Source organism: Clarias gariepinus, chromosome 6, assembly GCF_024256425.1.
Source record: "Clarias gariepinus isolate MV-2021 ecotype Netherlands chromosome 6, CGAR_prim_01v2, whole genome shotgun sequence".
Lineage (NCBI taxonomy): Eukaryota > Metazoa > Chordata > Actinopteri > Siluriformes > Clariidae > Clarias > Clarias gariepinus.
The window spans coordinates 33,350,409-33,375,058 of record NC_071105.1 but is presented as its reverse complement, the minus strand read 5'-3'; the positions used below and the strand labels follow the sequence as shown (position 1 = coordinate 33,375,058).

General features: G+C 37.5%; 2 protein-coding genes and 1 long non-coding RNA gene across 6 annotated transcripts in view; 1 reads left to right on the top strand and 2 right to left on the bottom strand.

The window, feature by feature from the left end:
* Nucleotides 1–7,225, bottom strand: part of LOC128527190 (protein N-terminal asparagine amidohydrolase-like) — a 50,502-nt gene extending 43,277 nt beyond the window's left edge. For 3 of the 4 annotated variants that reach the window (XM_053499545.1, XM_053499546.1, XM_053499547.1), the window contains exons 1-5: nucleotides 7,031–7,225; nucleotides 6,838–6,940; nucleotides 5,749–5,814; nucleotides 5,547–5,655; nucleotides 5,337–5,410 (exon numbers count right to left, since the gene is read on the bottom strand). In XM_053499545.1, coding sequence (XP_053355520.1) covers nucleotides 5,337–5,410; nucleotides 5,547–5,655; nucleotides 5,749–5,814; nucleotides 6,838–6,940; nucleotides 7,031–7,111 — 433 coding nt within the window. In that variant the 5' untranslated portion in view covers nucleotides 7,112–7,225. Of the gene's footprint in view, nucleotides 1–2,686; nucleotides 3,292–3,375; nucleotides 3,490–4,427; nucleotides 4,526–4,750; nucleotides 4,805–5,177; nucleotides 5,232–5,336; nucleotides 5,411–5,546; nucleotides 5,656–5,748; nucleotides 5,815–6,837; nucleotides 6,941–7,030 lie in introns of those variants that run through there. The other variant, XM_053499549.1, reaches the window with a different exon arrangement.
* LOC128527200 (uncharacterized) lies at nucleotides 10–1,524 on the bottom strand. Its single transcript, XR_008360849.1, has 3 exons — nucleotides 1,407–1,524; nucleotides 811–1,031; nucleotides 10–720 (listed from the first exon to the last, which is right to left on the bottom strand). It is a non-coding gene; the product is annotated as an uncharacterized LOC128527200 (long non-coding RNA).
* Nucleotides 7,226–10,229: 3,004 nt separating the features above from the next.
* Nucleotides 10,230–24,267, top strand: ddx17 (DEAD-box helicase 17). Its single transcript, XM_053499550.1, has 13 exons — nucleotides 10,230–10,849; nucleotides 13,543–13,699; nucleotides 15,001–15,097; nucleotides 15,593–15,726; nucleotides 15,889–15,954; nucleotides 16,143–16,284; nucleotides 16,381–16,541; nucleotides 17,272–17,444; nucleotides 18,717–18,827; nucleotides 19,188–19,249; nucleotides 19,402–19,461; nucleotides 22,517–22,747; nucleotides 23,015–24,267. The coding sequence occupies exons 1-13, from the start codon at nucleotides 10,794–10,796 to the stop codon at nucleotides 23,557–23,559; spliced, it is 1,995 nt and encodes a 664-aa protein (XP_053355525.1). The 5' UTR covers nucleotides 10,230–10,793; the 3' UTR covers nucleotides 23,560–24,267.
* The last annotated feature ends 383 nt before the right edge of the window (nucleotides 24,268–24,650 follow it).

Genomic DNA, 24,650 nt, shown 5'->3' with positions numbered 1-24,650 from the left:
TTAGTACTGGACAAGACAAATTATTTTATAAATCAACATAAAATAAAACTTAAGATACATAACTGTATCTCAAGTTTAAAGTGAAATGTATAAAAGCATCAACACAAACATTTTCTAAAACATTTAAAAATAAGTTTAACAACCCCCCCAGCAGCTTATACAAATAGATTGTACAGTATTACAAATTTAGAAACACAATTTAAACGGTAAGCAAAAACATTACTAGTGCATTATTGAACAGTCATTTAAAAAAACAACAGTAATGTGCATATTTACTTAATGCAAAACAACACTAGCCAAAGGTGACAGGATGGTTATCATTGTGGCCTTGCACCTCCAGGTTCAAGGGTTTGGTTCACATCTTATTTACCAGTGCTTGGTGGGTTTCCTCTGAGTGCTTCGGTTTCCTCCCACAGTCCAAAAAAAAAATGCAGATTAGGCTATTTGGCATTCCTCATTTTCCCTGTAGTGTGTGAATATTTGAGTGTGTGCGCAGGTGTGACCTGCAATGGATCGGCACCATGTCCAGGGCGTACCCCACCTTGTGCAGAAGTTGACGGGGTACGCTCCATGCTTCAAACGATGCTGCACAGGATAAACGGTATTGAAAATAATGTCAAAAACATATGGATTGTTTTCCCTGTTGTTCCCACTATAATGTCCTGGTGTGTCGAAGTCTCTGGATCCTTCAAGTCACCAGAACCTCAGATTCCTGTTTCACTAAAATCAAAAGATTGAATATGTGAAACTATGTGACACTATAGCATGAAAAATAAATTATAATAAATTGCATGGTAAATTGAAACTTACTATTAGGACGGTTCCCGGGGAGACTTTCAATTCTGTGCCTAAACATGTCTTCGTCCTCTTTCACTCCCTCCAGTGGTGATTTATTCCCTCTTTCCTGGGGCATCGGTTTCTTGTGTTTCTTTTCTTTTAAGTGCATTTTCCTACATATGGCTGAATTTCTCTTTAGTGCGTTTGTCAGCAGCCCGGAAAACATCATGTTCTTGAAATGAGTGACAGCAAAACTAAAACACAATGAGATCAGTGGATATTTTTCACACACAGATCACACACAGTCCGGCTGTAATACTGAAAGTGAAACCTGGAGATTTGTTGGAATTGACATGCAAACAAACAGATATTGTAACGTTACAGTATATTATAATCATAAATAGTAGAATTTTGTAAATCTTATACATTGTAAATGCTCTATTTGATGCTATTTAAATATAACATGGCAAAAAGGACATGCTGAGTCATGCTCGGTTCTCTTTGCCGCTCACTATAAAAAAGCAAAAAGCGAAGCAAACTGCAAATTTAACCTTAAATTATAACCAGGTTTGGATTTCTTACGCATGCTGACTTGTGTCAGTTTTAAAGTAAAACAATGAAAAACTTACTGAGCGAAACGTCTCAAGTCAATATGTCGGTTCTCGAACTTTCTAGAAATGGAGTCGGGTGATCTAAAGAGTCAGGTGACGGTCTTGCATCAGAAGAATCGGAGGAACTCCCTCAAGCGTGCTTGTTCATGTACTAACCGGTCATGTATGACATGATAGAAGACGCCAAAAAGAAAAAAAGTTTAAAGCTTATTCCATTTCTCACACAGTCTTGCAAATGGTTTAAAACAATGCTGATAAAGCATTCGCTATTATAGTGGAGTTTTATTTTATTTAATTTTTTCTGTTGAGCATAGTCTGAACCCATCGGATTTTTTTTTTAAACCCAGCTTGAGGATAGTCGATAATGACAACCTTGCATAGTGTAATAGTACTCCCCCCCCCCCATATTTTTTTGTAAAGAAAAAGTCCAATATGTGCATGGTTTAAAATTAAGAGTGATGAATATCAAACACAGGATTGATTGCCAGCAGCTGTAACTCTGTATGCAGTGTACATACATTTTTTTTTGGAAAGGATTTTTTGGTTAGTTTTTATGTCATTGGCAATGCACACTTCTAGTCCGTCACATTTAGATTATCTTGTGTGTTAGCGAACAAATAAGTAGCCTAGAAATTAGCGAAAGAAAACAACCTATCGTTTTTCTTCCCAAGCTTTTGAAAATAGATGTATATAAGGTGATGATACTACCGAGAGAAACAGTTGCCTCGAGTCCGGCCTTTGAAATTAATGTAGTAATCAGAGTTTTATGGTGGTGTTATATTGACCATGCAAATTTTTTTTTTTTTAACCCTCTTGAGTCAATCTTACTTGCTCATTCACTTGTTTAGTCGTCATTTGTGCATGCATTGTACCTATACCGTGTGGATACTATGAAATATAATCCTGCTGGTGCCCATAGCTGCTAACTGTTAATCTGAGATAAAGTTACAGGTTAAAGCACGGGGTAAATAACTGCTGGATGTAGCAGGCCAATATGAAGTAACTTTATGTGACGGTAATTTCAAACTTTACTTAAAAAAAACAAACAAACAGGAAATTTGTTGGGGAGGAACAAGCCAACTTTGGCCACATAGTCTCCTGAGACAATTTTAGCTAGACTAATTTTTGTTATCACGGCAGATTACATTTTACTGCCGCCATACTTTAATTTCATGACTTTTAAATTAAATGTGAACAAAAGGTTTTGTTGTTGCAGAATATTAATTTATATATCAATATATTATACAGAAATGCATTAAATGGCTGTACATCCGAAAGTCAGGTTGTAACCAGGAAACTGTGACAGCAATGTTTTTTATTTTATTTAAGGATTTCTGAAAGATTTGCAGCATTTTTTCTTTATAATTCAGGAAGGATACACACAACACTCCAGTCACATATAGTATCATATTTATGATACATAATCAGACCAAATAAAGTCACATAATACCTTTGTCATCACTGTACACTGTATAAAACAAGTCCAACTCCAGCATTAGAAGTCCATGAAGGGGCATTTTATTTCTGTACAGTCAATAAAATGTCAACTGATGCATAACTGAAGACAATCCCATTTTCCGACTCCGAATAGAAGTTTCTCTTTTGTGCTGATCCGAGTCTCTGACAAGTGGCCCATTAACTGATCCCCCTCAAAGAACTGCATTAGCACTAAAGAGCTTGTAAAGGCCTTTGGTTGGGTCACAGTGTTGTTGATTGTTAAGGACAGAGATCAGTGCTAGGGGCAGACTCTCTCCCACTCTCCCTGTTCTGATCGTTGGAAGAGCTGGGGCTGCCCCCCGGGAAACAGAGCGTGGGGGTTCGGGTGTTCCAGCAGGAAGCGGATTGTGGACTTGATGTGTTGGACGAAATGCGGTGGCTCAGCATAAGGAGATGTGGACAGGTACTGTTTGATAGAGAGATCATCATTCAAAATGATGCAAAAAGTCAGATTTAATTTGATAATAAAACTATTTAATTTTGTAATTACCTGCAAGATTGTTTCATCATCTTCATCCAGCCAGAAGGCGAGGTCTGTGTTAGGTGTCCACCTGCATGGGCCAATCATCATCTGCTCTTTACTAGAGTCGTACACATCAGCTATCTGATAAAATGAAATAGAAAATGGCTTACAAGAGTAATTTTTATAAGTAACACTAGATATTTTATAAATAACATTGATTTCAATAAAGGTTAGATTTCAATACAGAACAAGGAAGTCTGAATTTGTGGGGCGCATGATATCTTGGGGCTTGTTTTAATTATTTAATCATCACTTCTCGCTATATTTACGAAAAAGCCAATAAGACATTTGTAAGTTTTTGTGTACTTAGAAGTACTATGTTGTACTAGTAAGTATTTTAACTGTACAATAAACAATGTTGCTCAAGTCACAGACAATTTATAAATTTACTGACTGCAACAAAACTCTATGAAAAGCCAAACGTACAGAAAAGGGCACCATTACCTTTGTCCTAACTGACCTAACTTAATTTATGTTTTTTTCATTTGTTTTCTCTTAAGTTCATTAACTAGAATTCATTTCTAACAAATGTTTCTTTTAATGTATGAACAGGTTTAAAAAATCCCTTAAAATCCATTTAACTTAAATAAATTTAACCAGAATAAATGTAACAGTGAAATTCATGTACATGTACGGTTTTAAGTAAAAAAACGAGATTCACTATGTACAATTATGATAATAATAAAAAACCTGTGAATGATAATGTATCAATACCCACTAATTACATAAACATATTATTTTATACTGGAATTGAAACACAGTTTACTGTATATCTTAACATTTGTATAGCATAATTGCTCATGAAAAATAATATGCAAAAAAAGTATATTAATGTAAATGTGCTGATCCGAGTCTCTGACAGAGTAAATAGATCACAACTTAACAAGTATAACAATTACAGCACGTGTGCACGCTTCTTCTTTTGTTAAAAGGGAAAAAATATATTTAAAAAAATATGATGTTAATATGTATGTAAGAGACAGAAGTTACTTCGGAATTAAGTGTGATTGTGTCGATACCTGTCCACCTGTGAAGCTACGTGCAGACCTCAAGTCCTCAGCGGGTCCTTTGTGTGGAAACACGGCTGGGAAAATTTCACCCGTTTTAACGTTCACACCTAACAAACGCACATACACACATATGTTATACATTGTTAGTATGTGCAGTGCATTACCAGACTATAAGGCTTATCAAAACACTGATACAATATCCTCTGGCCACTTTAGATAGCATTTAGTTAGAATATGACTTTTTGATGTGCACAAAGTAGTCCTGCCCACTGTCAAATGTGTAATCTGCCAGAAATATAACAGAAGAAAAAGACGAATTATGGAAAAGTTACCTATTCCATAAATAATTGGCCTGTGGATCCCATCTGTCACAACATCGTTCATATCTGCAAAACATACAGCATTAGTCGGTCACTAGTGTGATGAGGATACTTATGAAAGTTAAGCAGGCATACAGTTGCAAGAAAAAGTACGTGAACCCTTTGGGATTACGTGGAGTTTTGCATGAATTGAGCATTGATCTTCATATAAGTCACAGCAATAGAAAAACAGTCTGCTTAAAATAATACTACACAAACATTATATGTTTTTATATTTTTATTGAACATAACATGTAAACATTCACAGTGCAGGGTGGAAAAGGTATGTGAACCTTTGGACTTAGACCATTTTATGACCAATTCATGCAAAACTACTTGTACACGTAATCCCAAAGGGTTCACACACTTGTGACTGTATGTGGATGTGCACCCAAATTACCAGTAATGCAACATGTTTCAAGGTGAATTTCTTCCTTTTGTTTCTGGAACGCTGCTACAAAAGAAAACAAAAAAATACAAACATACAAACATAAATATTTAATAATTTTATTTTTTTTAATGCTGTGGGTAAACTATGATTTGGTACAACTTTCCATACCCAAAATTTCACGGCTAAGGTTATGTGATGTCTTCTTGTCATCATCAAACCCGCCAACTAGATGAAGCTCTAACCTTAATGAGAAAAAACATAAAAGGAAAAAATGGTATACATTTTTTTATTTAAAAAAAATCACTATGTCTAACATTGAATATGTTGAGGTTATGTTCTGGTTTCACATTTAAATAAGGCTAATAAAGAAATTCTCACCTGCCTGCTTTAGATGGGTTGCTTAATGCAGTGACTGCATTAACTAAGAGAGGAACTTCAGTCCTCGTGCTCGAGCCGTCCAGGTGAGCCAGACAAGTCGCTCCACTTCCTTTAAAAAAGGAATAAACAAAAATGATCCTGCCACGAAGACAATTCTAAACAACACAAATGCTCGAAAAAGTGTTCAGGTGCTCATTATTACCTGTATGGCGCAGAACTACTAAGTGGCATGTCGTTGCATCGTCAGAGCCAATAACTGAAACGGAGCCTGTAGAAAGACTCAGATTTTTATGATGTCATACAGTTAAACATCAACACTGTTTGTCTGAGCATTTTAGTATTACAGATCTAAAGAGTGGTGGGTTTAAAAGTGAATGCATAATTTTAATAGATTTACGCAAGTGTGTGCATACGTGCGGTTGAATATTAGTCAGGATGCATATGAATAATAGTTTTTGTGTAAAATATAAAGACAAAAAAAGTAAATCTGTATTAATTTATTTGGCACTTAAAGTGATGTACAATAGAAATTGAGTTTTTTTCATAGTTGACTTCCTCCAAAAATGTCCTCATGCCTCAAAAACTTAAGAAATTTTTTATGTGGGATTACCAAGTATTTTGACGGCCGGCCAGGTATATTTGCGAACCCTTTTTAAAAAAATCTGTCCGGGATGCCATCCACGAGTGACCCAGCAACTAACTGTTTACGAGACATAACCAAATTATGTTGTTAGTCTTTCAGCTCTAGTCGAGGGAGCTACCAATCTGCACAGGATGTTTTTACACTGGATGTCTCTCTCCCATTTTATCCAGGCTTGGGACGGGCACTGCATGCAGTGGCTGGGTAGTGGCAACCCACTCGAACCCAGGCTCGAACCTGGATCCTCAAACCAATAACCTAGAGCCTTAGCTGTCTGAGCTACAAGGTGTCCCCAAATATTTCCAATATCATTACCTGGCCAACTGACCACCAAAGGAATGTAATGGTCTTACTGGGGCTTCTTGTCTACGGGCATCAGTGTCTGAGCTAACCATCTTGTGGCTGAATGAGCACAAGTCCAATAAAAAGAAAAAATACTAAAATAAATAAATCTTCTGATCTACAGAGGTGATTATAACAGAAAAGGATTAAATGTGGAATGGGGTGTGCACATGGGGTTGTGTCCAAAACCACGTGACTATAAAGTGTATCGTCTATACGTCACACATACCACGTGTTCAGTATTTTATGCACAGACTATTTGTGACTAATTTATAATTGAGAAGTAAAGGTACATGAAGTTAAACTCACTGTCTGCTGGTGTTGTTGCTGCAAACTCCCGCTGCTGGACATAAAGCAGGCACTTCTGATCCACTGTCACAGGGGCTCTGGAGCGAAACAGTTTGGCATTTTCCTTCAGGAAGCACAAGAAACAACAATCTCATATAACTTGAGATTAATTCAGGTTAGCAACTGAACGCAGGCCTGGTCTTATAGCACTCACCTTAAAATGAGAATATTTCGAAAACAGTTCAGTTGTTGATACTACACGGTCCACTCGTTTATTCTGAGTCAAAAGTGGCATTATTATTATTATTATTATTATTATCTAAACCTCTAAATATACAAATATGAGGAAATGTCCCTATTGTGATGTCCGTACAGCAGTTACTTCCCGTATTCATTTCCCCTCCACCGTCCGTCCAGCGTCACAGCGGCCGCGCTCCAATCCTCACAAGTGGGTGCTGATTAGTGCTCTCAGCTCGCGTTTTACAATAGCCTTCTGCCAGTGTGCTCGCGTGCTCGAAGCTCGCGGATTGGAACACAGCCCGTACTCCGAAGACGCATCGACGTCACCTCGAACGCTTCAACATGTACAAAATACAGTCAGACAATTAATTGTTTTTTTTTTCTGCAACAAAGTTACTGCTGCTACAATGTTAATAAGGCTACATTATTGAATTATTGAATATATATATATATATATATATATATATATATATATATATATATATATATCCTCCTGACTACCGGCAGTTAAAATTTGTCCTCTCTAGAGGACATTTGTAAACTTGAATATCTCCCATATCCTGCATGCTACCTAATTGACTCCTCTTGTGCTTTAAAAAGGACATTTAGGACTTTTAAATGATACCAGATTTATAGGGGTGGGGCTTTGGGAACTTCCTCTTCCTCCTTTAGGAAAATGGCATATATCACCACCAGGACATTTTATGGAAAGAAAAAAAAGTAGTGCTTAATCTTTTTTATTGATAAAATTTTATCTTGAAATGTTGTTGTTTTATTTTACATGAATCTCTAAAAAACACTTTAATGAATTTTCTAATGTAATGTATAAATGTTTTTCCATCATAAGTGAGCATTTAAAAAATGTCCTCCTTAGTGGACAGTTGTAATTATTACCAAAATTTTGATTATCATAAGCAGGAAGGGAGTCACTTTCAGAGGCAGAGAGAATTTTGCTGCAAATTGTTGGTGAAAACTCAGATAATAAGTTGTCAAATGAGGAAGATGAAAATGCAGAATTTGAGGCAGAGTCAGAGGAGTCAGAAAGCACAGATGATGTTCAGACAGGGCAAACAGAGACAAGAGACAGCGAGAGAACAACCATCCACATCTGGTCATCATCTCCTCTGGGCCAAGACTACAATGTACACCCTGTCATTGTCTTCTAAATATATATCACTATTAACAGTACCTATAGGTTTTTACTTTTTACCTATTATAATTTTCTGATAAATTATATGTTCTGATAAATCTAATAACGTTTCATGCTTTTTTAAGATTCGCCAGTTCGCCAGTATGTTCCCGGGGAAACCATACCCAACTGGACTAAAGGTGTTTGTCTTGGCCACAACAAATGGCGTTGTCTTAGATTTTGTTGTGTACCAAGGCAAGACCACCTTCCCAATCACAGCAGGACAGGGCATCGGAGCACAAGCTTTTCTTTATTTGACTAAATCTATTCCCAGAGAAACCCACTTGTTCTTTGACCAATACTTTACGACCGTCAACCTTTTGAACACCCTGGTGGAGAAGGGGCTATCGCTTCTTGAAATATCATACCCCATAACCAAGAAATACATACTAGGGAGGCACATTTCCTGAAGAAAATATGAGTGGTGCTTGCCGTGGCATCATAGACATAGCTATGATGTCATATCTATGATGTCATAGCTGATGTTGGTCTCAATGTTAAGTTTATGGGACTTTTTGGGGCGGGGGCAATTAACCACCCACCCCTTAGAAAAGTCATAGCACCCCATTCCCGAATAAGGCGCATGATTTGACACCTCATTCATGTGTCTACGACAAACGGTGTGGGACTAGTTACGTGCCAAACTTTTGTACAGAAGAAGAAGAAAAAAAAAGAAGAATAAGCCTGAGAGATAACAATAGTAGTGCTTCACAAGCACCACTAAAAAGTTCAAAATACAAACACCACACTAACAATGATGTGTTAGTTCCAGTCAAAGTTTTTACTGATTCTTGATATTTTCTTTGTAATTTCCTTGTTGTGTTCATGGTTCGTTTTCGGATATACTAACTTCCGTTGTCCAGTGTAGTGGACACAACATATTGTGAAAATAAAACTAAAAAAAAAAAAAAAAACTTGTCAGTATGCTCATTGCCTTTCAAACAATTAGAAAAAGAAAAAATTTAAGTAATTTAAAAATATTTTTTTCCCTGGTAGTCAGGAGGATATATATATATATATTATTATTATATAATTATGTGGGATAATAAAGAAATCATTTGTTTTTCGTTTTTATTATAGTTTAACCAGAATATTTTAGATAGATGGTCGTTTTGGATGGATATATTTAGATGTTTTGATCTAAATAAAATTTCAGTTGAAATGCAAAAAATAATCAACACAGATAAATAAGTACGATGCAGAATAATACCCAGAGAAGAGTATACCTAGTTAGTGGAAAACAGTTTACTGAAATTCATATAAAAAAAAAAAACGAAATAAATAATACCTCTTATACATTTCTTTCTGGAACCAATTGTTTGGGTAATGAATTAGGTGTAATACTAAAGAAATACAATGCGATCAGGATTACTAGTTTTAGCGGAGAGGTTATGCGTGGTATGGGTTGGTTGGTGTGGCCTGGAGGCTATCCTTAGAGACTTTGGGCATAAGGCAGGATACATCCTGGACGGGGTGCCAATCCATTGCAGGGCACACACATGCACACTTACTCACACACACACACACACACACACACACACGCATACACACAGTCGGGCAATTTGGGAACGCCAATTCTAAACAAATGTTGGAGGAAACCAGAGTATCCAGAGAAAACCCACCAAGCACGGGGAGAACATGGAAACTCCATGCATACAAACCCAAGGCAGGAATCTAATCTTTGAACCTGAAGGTGCAAGGCGACAGTGCTAACCATTACGCCTTGTATGCTTACAAGCGTACACAATTTTGCCATCAGAACAAATTATTAATTTATTAATCTCGTATATTTCTTATATATGTTTAATCACTGAGATAGGAAATGATTAAAAAACAGGTAAACATATGAAATCTAGATGCGAAACAACAATCTTATCTCAGTGTGATTCCTCTTTACATTGTTCAGGATTTCTAAAATTGACCATATACTGTATTCATACATTTCTGCTTGTAACTGCAACCGGAAGCGTATTTGTTCAGAACCTGGCAACCCCCAGTTGTGCGTGTAGGAAGAGGGAGCCCAAGGCCTGTATTCATACCGCTCGCGCTTCGGGTTATTTAACAATTCGGATGATTATTCCTAAACAAAAACAACATATGACATTTTTTTCCAACTAGCTGATCACTTATTTGCAGGTGTGGCATTAGAAACGCTGCACTTTAATCCAAAAAATTTTTGAGGCTTTTCTTTTACAAAGTACGCGGAGGTTTAAAAAAAAAAAACAACAACAACGGCTAAGCTAGATTTTTTGCTAGCAAAACAAACACACTGGAGAAAAGGAAAGACGAGTTTTAACTATAACACTTTCTAAGAAAAGTTAATAAGAGGTCAATTTTAAGTTTTTCTCGATAAAGGAAAGTAATTGTATCTAAATAACGTAAAGAAAAATATAAAGAAAATAATTTGTGCTATTTGTTGTTGTTTTAGCTAAAACCTAGCATTAGCTCCGGCTCACTGACGAATAACTTCAATTTACAATTAAACACCACACTTTAACATTAAAATATCATTATTATTACATTAAAGTAAGTTAAACCCAGCACCAGGATGAGAGGGAGCTCTTCATACGGAGACAGGGACAGAGACCGCGGACGGGACAGAGGGTGAGGACTTAGACTTTATTTTACTATTCTCTTAATTTATTATTATAAATTTTTTAGATTTGCTCCTGGGTTATATGCTGATAAATAATCATGGACTGGTAATCAGTGGATCATTAAACCTTCATCCAGCCCTGTGTTCCGAGTTTGTTGTAGTTTTAAGAAACAGGAGCCATTTTGTTTTGTTTTCACTCCTGAGTGGAGGCCAATAGTGATCATTGTATTTATTCCTTAAAAAAAAAAAACTACAGCCATGGTAAAACCTCCGGTCAACATTCGTACACTACGGGCAGTTTGGAAATTACTTTAATCTGCGTGTCTTTGGACTGTGGGATAAACCCACTGAGTACAGGGAGAACATGCAAGCTTTGACGCACACTGACCTGAGAGTTGGGAATCGAACCCAGACCCTGGAGGTGCAAGGCGACAGTGTTAACCACTACATAGAGTTTCTCAAAGGTCTGAAATATACCTGCGGCTATAGCCAGCGGAACGGGCTGGCATTACCTGCCAGCAAAAAAAGTCATCTACTATATACAAAAAACAACAAATACATATGATCTTAAACACACTATTTTGATTTCTTCCATATTTTTATCTTTTTACATTTCAGAGACCTTTATCTACCAGTATGTGCAGAGTAAGACAAAGTAAAAACATTAAGAACTAAACACTCTTTGGTGTACAAAGTTGGCACTGTTTGTCAAAGCACACACTGTAGTCCTCCTGTTTTTTTTTTTTTTTAAACGAGCTCATTCACTGTGCAAAACTGTTTATTTGCAGTGCATGTGTGTCTGTGCATTTAATTTTTTTTTTTACGAAACATCTGCTGTATTTACTGGCTCTTGCTACACCGCTCTTGCAGTATCAGAATAAACAGGTGGAGGAGCGGTAACAGGAGAGGGAGCTGTCCACAACTAGATAAACGGTCGCAGGTGGCATAGTTCTTGCTGACAAATCTTTTTTTAAAGGGTTCGCCTGATCTTTAAATACCTCTTACAATTCTGAACCATATACTGTATAATTTGACCATTCCACACACCATGCTGTCCTGCTATTTATGTGAATAGTTTAGAGTGCACCGCCTGCAGAACTACAAAATTTTACATAGTGTATGTAATTAAATTTTTTGTAAAATCAGTTCTGGAGGTAGTGTGATACATAAATTCATGAATTGCATAACGAAAGAATCACAACACACAACTAAATCTATTTTTTTCTTGCATATCTATTAAATAGTTGCCAGGGCTTAATTTTTTTGGTATCATTGGACAGCTTGAAAATACCTTTCAAATAAAACCATATTTATGACCATTTTGTAAAAAGATATAATTTTAGTTATGACAAAATTTAATGATTTATTAATATCTGTTGACATCCGACTGTGGTTGGATCACAGATTGTTTGCTGTGCCATGGATTTTTGTGGAAATTTCAATTTAATTCAATTTTATTTGTATAGCGCTTTTAACAATTGGCATTGTCCCAAAGCAGCTTTACACAATCAAAAGAATTATTTAAGTTTGTATGGAATTTGAATGTGTATGCACAAAATGGTCAGATAGTCCCTGGTGAGCAAGCCGCGGGCGACAGTGGCAAGGAAAAACTCCCTGAGATAGTAGTAGGAAGAAACCTTGAGAGGAACCAGACTCAACAGGGAACCCATCCTCATTTGGGTGAAACAGAAAGCAGGAATTGGTGGCAGGCAGTTTAGCATAACAGTTAATGTTAATTGATGTTAATATGGAGTCCAGTTGGTTATTGAAAACAACTTAGTTGAAATAACTTAGTCAACTTCTAAGACTTAATTAGGTTTTTACAAACAGAGTTTCTTACATTTTACTTCTGTCTGATGAGTTTGATGATGACATTTGAATAAGGGATAAGTGTTTTTTTTTGTCATGAACCTATATTAAACACGTAATGATCAAATATTAACACATCATAAAATAAAAGAGCCAATCTGGAAGTAATATGTAAATTCAGGCCTTGTATTAGTACATACTAGGTTACACATGGCATTTAATTATTTAATAAACTTCTTTGTTAGTGAGGAAAGATTTTTTTTGTTTAGGCAGGTCAAAACAAACCTAGTTATCATCTAAAATCGTTATTTTAAAATTGGTATAAAATTGTTCTGTTAAATAAGAAACACACATATAGCCTTTAGATCACATTCAGATAGTTTAGAACCAGTAAATTTGCATAAATGGAAGCACAATAATATAATGGTCCAGGTTTATGAAGTATAAAAACTTTCTAAGAAATGTTTGAATATAGTCCATGTAAGGGTTTCTTTTGTATATTGAGAGTTATTACTATTTTGCTGTAAAAAGGCAAACTTTCTGTCTTTTAGCCTCTCTTATTTACCAGTAGTTACTAGATAATTTTTTGTTCTCATGTGATTGTAAACAATTGGCTTCAACTAATGTGTATTGCTGATGTAATTAAACATAAAGATAACTACTCTAGAGATTGCATTCTAAATTGAATTCCATATTATTGTTGTTTTACATGTTTAAAGCTCCTGCCTTCACTACATCTCTTTTTACTGTAAGCAGTCACCTAAAACAACCTATTTGGGATTAATTCTGATGCTTTTCATGAATTAGCCATTCCTGATAAACTAAATGCACAGTAAAGGCAAGCTGTTGTAGGAGAGTAACAAATAATATGCTTTATTCGTTTGCCCTCCAGGCCCCGCTTTGGATCTAGTCGTGGAGGTCCTCCTCCTCCTAAGAAATTTGGGAACCCCGGAGACCGTCTGAGGAAGAAGAAATGGGACCTTAGTGAGCTTCCAAAGTTTGAGAAAAACTTCTATAGCGAGCATCCAGAGGTCCAACGCATGAGTCCGGTGAGAAAGAGTGAAGCGAGTCATATACTCGTCTGTAGTATACAGGATATTGCAGTAAACATGTCAATAAATGTACATTATATATACAGCGTTCATTCTCAAATACTTTCTCGATTATCAAATTTATTTATTTTTAAAAGCTGCCTTATTTTATACACTGCCTGGGCAAAAAAAAAACGTCAAATTTAAAGTAGAGGCAAATTATTGGTCTGCATGAAGCAAAGGAAATCTGAAAATGACTGGAATTTGGTAACAGTTTTGTAAAAGAAATATGGTTGGGAAAAACTCATGAATGATTGTGATCTGAGATCACCTAAATATTTGTTAAAGTTGCATAATAAATTAATCAACAATGGAAAAACACAATGATGCTTAATAATATAACTATTAACATTTCAGGGTAAAGGTATTGGTTTTGCAAGGGAGCATAAAGATTGGACTTTGGAGCAATGACTAAAGGTCATGTGGTTTGATGAGTACAGATTCCCCTTTGTCAGAGTAATAGGTGGGTCAGGGTCAGAGGGGAAGAGCATATAGGCATGTAGCTGTCATTCAAAGTGCCAACTGTACAGGGCTCTGGAGGCAGGATTATGATCATGGTTTCTTCAGTTTATCTGGTCTTGTGGTAATGAAGCGTGGCAATGACCAGGTTATTCCATCAATGCATCTAGGTTTTTCCCAACCATAATACTTTTACAAAACTGCTACCAAATTCCAGTCATAATTCCTGTTATAATACATACATTTATTATTTGGATTTTTAAATATGCCATTAGTCGAGTCCAAAAGACAAACAGAAAGTGTGTATGTTGAGTAATATCTATATAAGCTAATTATGACATCATTATGCCTGAATCATTAAACTTGCATCAAAATAAGAACAGTGTGATTTTATTCGCTACTTAATCATAAAAATAGTCCTTTATGTACTTTAGTGGTACACATGAAATATTTCCTAGTTGCACAATTTAATAGATTTACTTTGTTAATATGACAATTCATTAAACTGAAACTTACAACATGTTTTAACTGCAAATTTAATTTATGAAGATTGTAAGGAACATTGTGGTGGACAGTTGTAATTTTCATTTTGTATATTTCCTCGTCACAAACAAAATTCATTAATGGTTACGTCGTTGCCAGCAAATATAAGTAGTTTTTAGACACGGTTGGAGGTTACTTTGCATTAATCACAATAAAACCAGTGTTTTGCTTTGTGATGGATAAGACAACAAAAGTTGGTCTTATACCTGTTAATAATGTGTCTAAATATTCTTTTTATGCTGTTTTATGTTTCACAGTATGAGATGGAGGAGTTTCGCAGAAAGAAAGAGATCACCGTCAGGGGCTCGGGATGCCCGAAGCCGGTGACCAGCTTCCACCAGGCGCAATTTCCCCGTGAGCAAACTTACTTTTACAGATATTACTGGGAACTCCTTACATCGTGCAGTTATAACACAAGTTTAAAGTTACACAAGTGTTACTGACGGTTTAGTAATGTATGTGCTAGGATAAGCTGGAATTTCAAATCATTAGATAGAACAGTAAAATCTATGATCTTTTAGGTATTGCATGTGTGGTATGATTTTTGTCCAAAGCCTTGTACTCATGCTTGTGTGGTTACATTTATTTGTAAGAATTGGATTGTACAGACATGCAATAATTATTCCATTAGAAAATTCTAAGTTTGCAAAAATCTTTTGGGCATATGAAGGGTTCGGGTTTAATTTTTTTTTTTTTTTAAAGCACCTCTCTAGTATTTATTCCAGGTACCAGTCCGTAGTCTGGTGGTTGGGGCCCACTATTTTAGAGGATCTGTAATGTAACATGATCAGGAATTTGTTGTTTGTTTGTTTTTTAATTTGCAATTGGAAATGTGTATGTGTATTGTAGAGTACGTAATGGATGTACTGCTGCAGCAAAATTTCAAGGAGCCCACAGCTATTCAAGCACAGGGCTTCCCCATGGCTCTCAGTGGCAGGGACATGGTGGGCATTGCACAGACTGGATCTGGAAAAACACTCGCTGTAAGTATGCGCTTCTTCACTGTAAACCGAAGAGAAATATACGAACCATGCAGATACTAAGTGACTGAGTAGATGAAAAGGCTTCAGGCGCAGAATATCTGCACTGTTTATTATGTGTATTGTTTCACCTGAAGTTATCGTATGTAAATCTCTTTCTCACAGTATCTACTTCCGGCCATTGTGCACATCAACCACCAGCCATATCTGGAGAGAGGAGATGGACCCATCGTGAGTGCTTCTGTTTATTTTTATTAAACACCATCCTGCATTTATTTACCATTAGCAAAGCCTGTCTCTAAGAAAATAATTAAACCTGCACAGACTTCTTGTTTCTCTTTATTGTTATTAGATTGATCCTTTTAATATTTTTTTGTTTATGACTCCCTGATACTGCCCCTCCCCACCATTCTCCTCAGTGTCTGGTTCTGGCTCCAACACGTGAACTGGCGCAGCAGGTGCAGCAGGTGGCGTATGACTATGGCAAGTCTTCCCGAATCAAGAGCACCTGTGTGTATGGAGGAGCCCCAAAGGGTCCACAGATCAGAGACTTGGAGAGAGGTGAGTCCACATGTCTGTAGTGTCATTAGACTGTGTGTTAAAATCCTGTTAAAGTACAGATTTTGAACGTAATGCTCAATAACGTTTCCTACGCAGGTGTTGAGATCTGCATTGCCACCCCTGGTCGTCTGATCGACTTCCTGGAGGCAGGGAAGACAAACCTGCGCAGATGTACCTACCTGGTGCTGGACGAGGCAGACCGCATGCTGGACATGGGCTTCGAGCCACAGATCCGCAAAATTGTAGATCAGATCCGCGTAAGTCGCGTAATTTTATGCAAAATCATCTTTTCAGAATTATGCAAGACTCACTGGTTATTACAGATCTGAATTTATTGATATGGTAGGGAATGTGAAAAAGGAGTCTGCTTCCTGCTACACAGAATTTGACTTAAGTAAATCTTTAACCATGGTAAAACTAGGAAGCTTTTATTAATGTTAAGGACCGTTTGGAGAATCAGATTACCATCAATTTTTTTTTTACTGTTATTAAATACCACAAGATCAGAAAAGGAAAATAAGAAACCTTTTAAGGTGGAATGTACAGTGTATATGCTGTAGACATGGACCACACGACCCAACTGGACCAACTATTATTATTAATTTGGTAATATCATGGCACTGTGAAGTCTTTAATGACCAGATTTTTAATATTCAGAACCACATAATTGTAAAATCTCTCTAAGTTGTCTTCATGTTTGTGCCCCTGTTTGTATGTATGTATTATTATTAGGTATTATTATAACTTGTGCAATATTTACTTATTTTTGACAATCCTGTTTGCTCTCCACAACCAAACAAATTTCGTTGCATCACTACACTGACTCTTTACTTTTATCTTCATACATATAATGATTTCCTCATTTAAAGAAAGTAAAAAAGGAAAAGTATATATTTTTGTGAATTAATATTTTGGTTGCAGATACAATGTGCGTTTGATTGCCTGCTACTGAACAGTGTTTCTCTGTGTCTGACTGACTTTTTACAGCCTGACAGGCAGACACTGATGTGGAGCGCTACCTGGCCTAAGGAAGTTCGTCAGCTAGCAGAGGACTTTCTCCAGGACTACATCCAAATTAACATCGGGGCTCTGGAGCTCAGTGCGAACCACAACATCCTGCAGATTGTGGACGTGTGCATGGAGAACGAAAAGGACAACAAGTAAGACGTGTCCTAAGGGGGGAAAAGTTTAGGGAAAAACTATTATAGGAAACCATGGACATAACATACTACATAATGTGGTGGGCTCTTTTTTTTTTTTTTTTCCCCTTTCCATTAGGTAAAGACAGAGTGGAAATAGGAGTATACTCGCTTTCTCCTCCATTTCATAAATGCCACAAGTATCCAAGAATTTTCATTATGCACGCAATGAGTCATCATAAGTGAAGTCTTGATGAAGCAAAGTTGGAAAAAAGCATAAAAATCCAGACAAATATGTAATCGTTGAGGATATCTCACTATATGAAATTAGATTTGTCGATTATATTGTGCTTAGTTTGCACATGGCTGTTGCGTGCACTATATGGTTACTGACAGGTCAGTTGGGGAGCAGTGTAAACACCGCCGGCATTCGAGAACGATATTTTACTGCATTCGTCGTTCGTATGATAAGAAGATATTTGTACTAATTTTACTGCCGTTACACTTTAGTGTTGTGTGAAACATTTAAGTCAGTGCAGTATGGCATTATCGTTCATTTTTAAAAAGTAAACCAGAACAATATTTGTGAAAAGTGTTTGACAATATGTGGGGGAATTTTTTTATTTATTTATTTTTAAATAATGTATTTATTAATTTTTCAAAAAATTACAAACAATAACAAACCAAACAAATAGATAAATAAATAAATAAATAATAAATTTAAAATACAAATAATAAATAAAAATAAACTATTATGGCTCACCCCTTCATTAAATAAGTGTAAATGGGAAAATGAAAGACACGCTGTTACATATTTGTACTTCAATATACCACACAATTCCACAATTGAAATGGGTAATCTTTTAACTCAGGTATCTGAAAAGGGGTTAAATGATTTAAATATCTATTTTTTTTAATTATTACATGTAAAATAAAACGACCAGCTTTTGTATGTATACAAACATCTACAGTAGAAAAGCATTATCTAGTAAATATTCATCTAGCAATATTTAGGGGTTTTGACCGTTGCTGTTTTGTCTGTGTTTAGCTTGTACGCATGGATGCACTCAAAGTCTAACAAACATTCTCTTGTCTTACACAAGAAACAAAATCCCATTAGTTAGCCATGAACTCCATGACAGTGCTGACTCGATGTCAGTTGAGGACAGTGCTTAAGGCCAAGGAGGAGAGATACTTAACGTGTTGCCCTCAAACCCCCCCAACTCTGTTGTGCATGCATGTGCTGTGAGAAGTGTGTAATCTAATTGCGTCTTGTATTTTTCCCCCCAATAGGCTGATTCAGCTGATGGAGGAAATCATGGCAGAGAAGGAGAACAAGACCATCATTTTTGTGGAAACAAAGAAACGCTGTGATGAGCTGACTCGCAGGATGAGGAGAGACGGGTGAGGGGATGATAGTGAAGTAGAAAAGTAGAGCTGAAACGAAAGTAAAAACAGCCAAGCTGTTAGGTCCATGTGAAGTGAAAAAGCTTAACAAGCAAATTTCGGCCGAGTAACAGATAACAGTAACAGATGGATGTTTTAGTTCTCCATCTTGTACGATTGCTTTATAATCCATGTACAAGTTGTTCTGGAAAAAAAAAAAAAAAAGTCATGTGGCACTCGTTGGCTTTATAAGTAGTGGAAATAGGAGCCTTTAAAAAAAAAACAGCTGGAAATGTAGTGTTAGACACCACTGACACAAAACCCCAGACACCAACCATTCACTGTTTTTTTTTTTTTTTTTTTTTTGTGTGTGTGTAGATGGCCTGCAATGTGCATTCATGGTGACAAAAGTCAGCCAGAGCGAGACTGGGTCCTTTCAGGTAATGATGAATGACTTTCCAACATGCTTCCCGTGGTGGACGCTTATCTTATCTAAGCTCTGCATTTACATGAAGAACCAACTAAAGGGTTCATGTATCATGTATGTTGTTATGTATGTCCAAGTGATCTTGGTGCCTGTCTCCTGTTTCAGAGTTCCGCACTGGTAAAGCTCCCATTCTTATCGCAACTGACGTCGCCTCTCGCGGGCTGGGTATGTGCTTGAGGAGATATTTACACCATCTCTATGAATACACACGCATATACATTTTATTATTATAATTTTTTAATGAAATCACATTCCACACCAACCGTAATGTGTATTTATTTGTAAGATGTTTGCTACAGTATGTCGTTTTATGTTGTTCAGTTGTGAGACATGTAAACCTTTTCCTTTTCCCCCCTTCCTGTGTCTGGAAAATGCCCCTCAGGAACAATTCTAAAACCCTCCTTTGTGCCTCTAAAATGGTTATTTTTATCACTGGTCTCTTTTGTCAGTGAGAACAATTCTCCATCTTTCTCCAGCCCCTCCCTCCCTCCATTCCTTCCTCTGTCTCTTCCTTTCTCCCTCTCCCTCGTCTCCAGTCCCGAGCACTTTAATATACACTGTCTGTTTTTGTGTCCTTTTTATGCTGCTTTCCAGTTGTGCCATTTCTTTAGTGGCAATGAGTACATTTCAGATGCCCGAGAGCCTTGTGGAAGACCGCGATTACAACCCCCCCAAGCCACCATTTACACTTTAAGCCTTATTGTCTGTTTCTTGTTACTGCTGTTAAAAAAAAAAAAAAGGCAAAAAAAAAAAAATCCTTCAAAAATGGGGCTCGCTGGCTCACTGTTGACCCTAACACGGACCTGGGGGAGATGTTGGGCTCCCTTTGTCTTCCCTGGGTCTTAATACCAGTCTCCTTCTTGCCAAAAAAAAAAAAAACGGTGTCCAAATATCCTGTGAAGTTAAAAGAAAAAAAAGGGGGGGACGGGTTTTCCAAATGCTGCAGATGATCAATGGTTTGTTTTCTCGACTCTTTCCTATTGACTGTGAGAGACGTGAGCTTTGAAGCAGGTGTGTTATTTGTGTTTGTTAATTTATTGGAGAAACCTGGTTTGAAGAAGAGGAAGTGGGTTGTGTTGAATTGCCAGATCCACAGTACGTCTCACTCTTTCATTGTTCTCTCTCCCCCCCTCAGGCTTTTTGAACTCCCATAAGGCTACTCAGGCAGGCTGTGCTAAATTGGTACAGCAGCTGCCATCTACAATGTAAGCAGAGCCCTGTGAGGCGCTAGCACAGAGCCTGATCTGGATAAACCCACTTCTCAACTTCTTCCATGCATCAGCCTCTGCTTCAAGACTGCAGAATCTTAGAAGTGGACTGCAGCATTATAATACTGGGGGTCCTCAGGACTGTGGCATCTCTTACAACCTGTTAAATTTGCCCTTGATTGGACCGCAAATTTTCATACTTATGAAAATATGAAAGTAATTGGCTAAAAAAAACAATTCGCTTGATGCCATGGCCCTTTTGGATGCGTTAGGATAAGACACCTGTTAAGTCTGACCTGGGCTAGCTCCAGGAGAGGGAGAAAGAAAGATGCAGAGAAAGAAAGAGAGGTTGAAAGTTGTGTGCTGGATCCAGTCCGGTCCGGTTTGTGGAGGCCCTGCAACCCGGCGAGAGAGAGAGAACTGGAGGGGAGCCGGTTCTGCTCCCGCCAGGCGTTGCTGGTGTCGTGCCGAGGGTGAAGGGGGGGCAGCTGAACGCGTGAGCCCACATATACCTCTTCCTCTCGGGCCTCTCCACTGGACCTGGGACTGATCTCAGTCAAGGCTAACCTAACATAGGGTAAGTATCTAACCATGCCCCCAATAACGACAGCTTTGGTAATAATCAGTCACTTCTGTACCACCTACATATATTATATATTTTTAATCTTAAGCTTTCTTTTGAATTTTACATTTTACACCATAATACATTTATCTTCTAAAAAGACAAACTTTGCTCCTGTTTACGCTTGGTCACTTCATGCATCTTGTTTCTGGATTGTATCCCAATTGAGTTTGCACCACATACATACATACAGACCTGTAGACTTTAAATGTGATAACTTATCACTGTATCGTAAATATTTGCAAATCAATTCAAAACCAACCTCTTGTAAGGGTTTCTTCTTATTTTTTTAATGGTATCTCATTCTGTTGTAAATTTCCATCTGAGTTCAGTCTCTTCAAATCATGGCACTGATCTAACATTAGTGAATTCATTAGTTTTCTTACATGTAACGTTTCGCCTTGTTGCAGTCATTGTAGACTTTTAACATGGCTTTATGGATTCATTTGGAAGATGATGGGTCAGTCGCTGAACAAGGCTTAGGGTGCTTAATGTGTTTACACTTAAATAAACTATTTAAAATATTGTTCAGCCTCCAGAAAGGGCTCATTCGATCCAATTTAAATCCATTGTTTAGATAATATTTTTTTAATGAACTTTTATGTGGATCATCCTATCCAGATGCAATCTTGATATTTGCAATGTGAGAATGATCAAGTGTAAAGGGATCAGTCAGGTCAGGGATGATCGTGTGCGTTAGGCCTAAATGTATTGCCAAAGTATTTGCCCAATTTTATTTATTTTTTTTTTAGACATTATGATTCTCTAGCGTGAAGCTGTCAACCACTGCCCTGAGCCAAAAGGAGACGGTACTCGATAGGGTCACTAACAGTGTTGTCTGAGCCACCTGTACCTTTGTAATGAGAAACAGACTTTCCTAAGTGTCGGTTATCCACGCGCATGAGCCAACAGTTCCTCCATTTTGTGGATCTTTTTAAAAGACTTATAACTTTTACATGTTTAAAATTAGGTATTAATTTGTACATCCAGTTGGACAAGTTTCAGCAGCGATCTATATGAGAGCACAGTATTTCCAATTACCCTTAATGCTTAATGTGTAGGATAAACAATAATTTTAATGATTTCTAAATATACAAGTTTGTTGATCATAAATATTTGCCTGTATACTGTAAAATATTTTGTAATCATGGCTTTAAGACATTGCTAAAGACATACATAATACATCTGCTGCCACCATGCAACAGGTAAGTCCCATAGAAGCTTGTAGTTTTGTGGAAAGGCCACCAATAAATAAGCTGTTAACTATACAGTATTAGGGATTATGAATAGATTTAATTAAAAAATAATTTTTTGCTTAATTTGTATTCCTCTGATAATCCTCCTCCTCTTACACCTTTTATACTTCTTTTGCCCATGACGCACTTTAAAGATGTGGAAGATGTGAAGTTCGTCATTAACTACGACTACCCGAACTCATCCGAGGACTATGTACACCGTATCGGGCGTACTGCCCGTAGCACCAACAAAGGCACAGCCTACACGTTCTTCACACCCGGAAACCTGAGGCAGGCCCGTGACCTTGTGCGGGTTCTGGAGGAGGCCCGACAGGCCATCAACCCCAAACTTCTGCAGCTGGTCGACTCTGGACGCGGGTCAGGAGGTAAGCCGAGGATAAACTGGAAGATTCATAGCTATTTTATTTTATTTTAATTTTAGCTATTATATTAGTGCTTTGATCAGGTCACATTAAAAAAAAAATTGAATTCTGGTGCATTGAGAAGTCTTTGGGTCATAATCCTTGACCTAATGTATAGTACAAAGTGTAAAAAACAATATATTTTTTTAATCGCCCTAATGCTAGTTTGTGTTAAGCATAGCTGTATTTGAGCCTGGTTATCTGAAACGAGGTTTTCATTGTATCGCTTAGGAGGAAGGATGCGTTATCGTGGCTCCAACTCCAACAACCCTAACCTGATGTATCAGGATGAGTGTGACAGGCGCATGCGCTCCGTTGGTGGAAGTGGAGGGAGCAGTGGTAAGGACAACAGGGGTGGCAGCAGCTACAGCCGAGATGGGCGCTCAAGCCGTGACGACAGATCTTCTTCATCGTCATACCGCGATCGTAGCCGGGACGGCCGGAATAGTTACAGCTCAGGGGATCAGTACCAGACGTACAACAGCAGCGGAGGTGGAGCTTACAACTCGAGAGGGGGTGGGATGTCACAGACCGGGGGCGGCAGTAACGGTGGGACTGGTGGAGGGCAGCAGAACCAGTCGGGACCACCACAGGGGCCATTCAACCAGGGTCCTCCCCCACCACCACAGTCCGGTGCCGGACCAGGACCACAGCCCCTGATGGCCCAGCAGTTCGCGCCACCTCCACCACCTCAGCCCATGATGGGATTTATGGGTCCAGGGCCGTACTCGTTCGGTCCCCCTCCACCTCCCCCACCTCAGCAGCAAAGAAAGTAAAACTCTTTTTATTTAAGAGAGAATTGTGTCATGTCCGTCTAGTAGTGGTACTTAATCGCTCCTTGTCCACTACCAGAGTGAAGAAAGCTCAGTAGAGTTCAGTGTTTGTCTTTACCTGTAGACCCTTCCTTCCTCTGTCTTGAAGTGTTTTGGCTTTACATTTTGAACAGGCCAGTCATTCAGGGATCACGGAGGTAAGGGTTATGCATGTTGTATTAACTGTTCAGGCATCAGCTTATTATTATTGCAAGCTCCTCCTGTGCTTTGTCTGTGAAACTGCTAAGTGGTACACCTTGATTTAATTAGCCACAGATTGTGGAACATAATTTTGTTAGGCTTGAAGGGATAACAATATTTACCAGGTTTAGGATCCTAGTTATTATTGCTTGTGCATGCCACTTTGCTTTTCATATATTTTGCTTTTGAAGCTTATCCCTTTGGGTAACTATGATTTTTTTTTTTTCTTTTCTTTTCAACTGCTCTAGTCCAGTGTAATCTATAAGCGTTTCTCTTAGTGGCTTGTTTAGGCATGTTATATCTGTTAGTCCTGTTTAAAATATTTCATTGACCATTTTGATGGCACCTGTTTTTTTGTGAACCTGCCCGTGATGTACAATAAGGTTGAATAAGCTCTACTACTCTATTTTGATTATTTCTACTGTTCTTATTTTTTAATAAAGGCGTTAACCTAAAAAAAAAAAAAAATTGTCCAGTGCATGAAATTTTGTGTTCTAAAGTTACTGTTGCCCTTAGTTTAATGACCACATCATTTATCATGTTGAAACATGACTAAAAATCTAACTTGAATTATTTGAATCTTATCAAAAGAATGCACTTTCAAAATGAACAAGTTTTTAAATTTTATTTACCCCCTTCTTTAACCATTTATAGTACTAAGCCTAAATTTGAGGATGTGATTTGCAGGTGATTTATTGGATCAGGTGTGGAACAGCATGGCAACCACTAAAATGTACAGGGTGTAGGATCTGATGACCCTAAATTGCTCCTGAAGGAGTCTGTAAATGTGTGTGCACGCGCACAGTACCATGGATTCTAGGATGCTAAAGGAAAAAAAATCAAATTTTAAACCC

Bases quoted from the DNA above. Each gene is read 5' to 3' on its own strand.
- ddx17 (XM_053499550.1), top strand. From the start codon at position 10,794: ATGAGAGGGAGCTCTTCATACGGAGACAGGGACAGAGACCGCGGACGG. The intron at 15,955-16,142 runs GTGAGTGCTTCT...CATTCTCCTCAG, and splicing joins AGAGAGGAGATGGACCCATC to TGTCTGGTTCTGGCTCCAAC. The intron at 18,828-19,187 runs GTGAGGGGATGA...GTGTGTGTGTAG, and splicing joins CGCAGGATGAGGAGAGACGG to ATGGCCTGCAATGTGCATTC.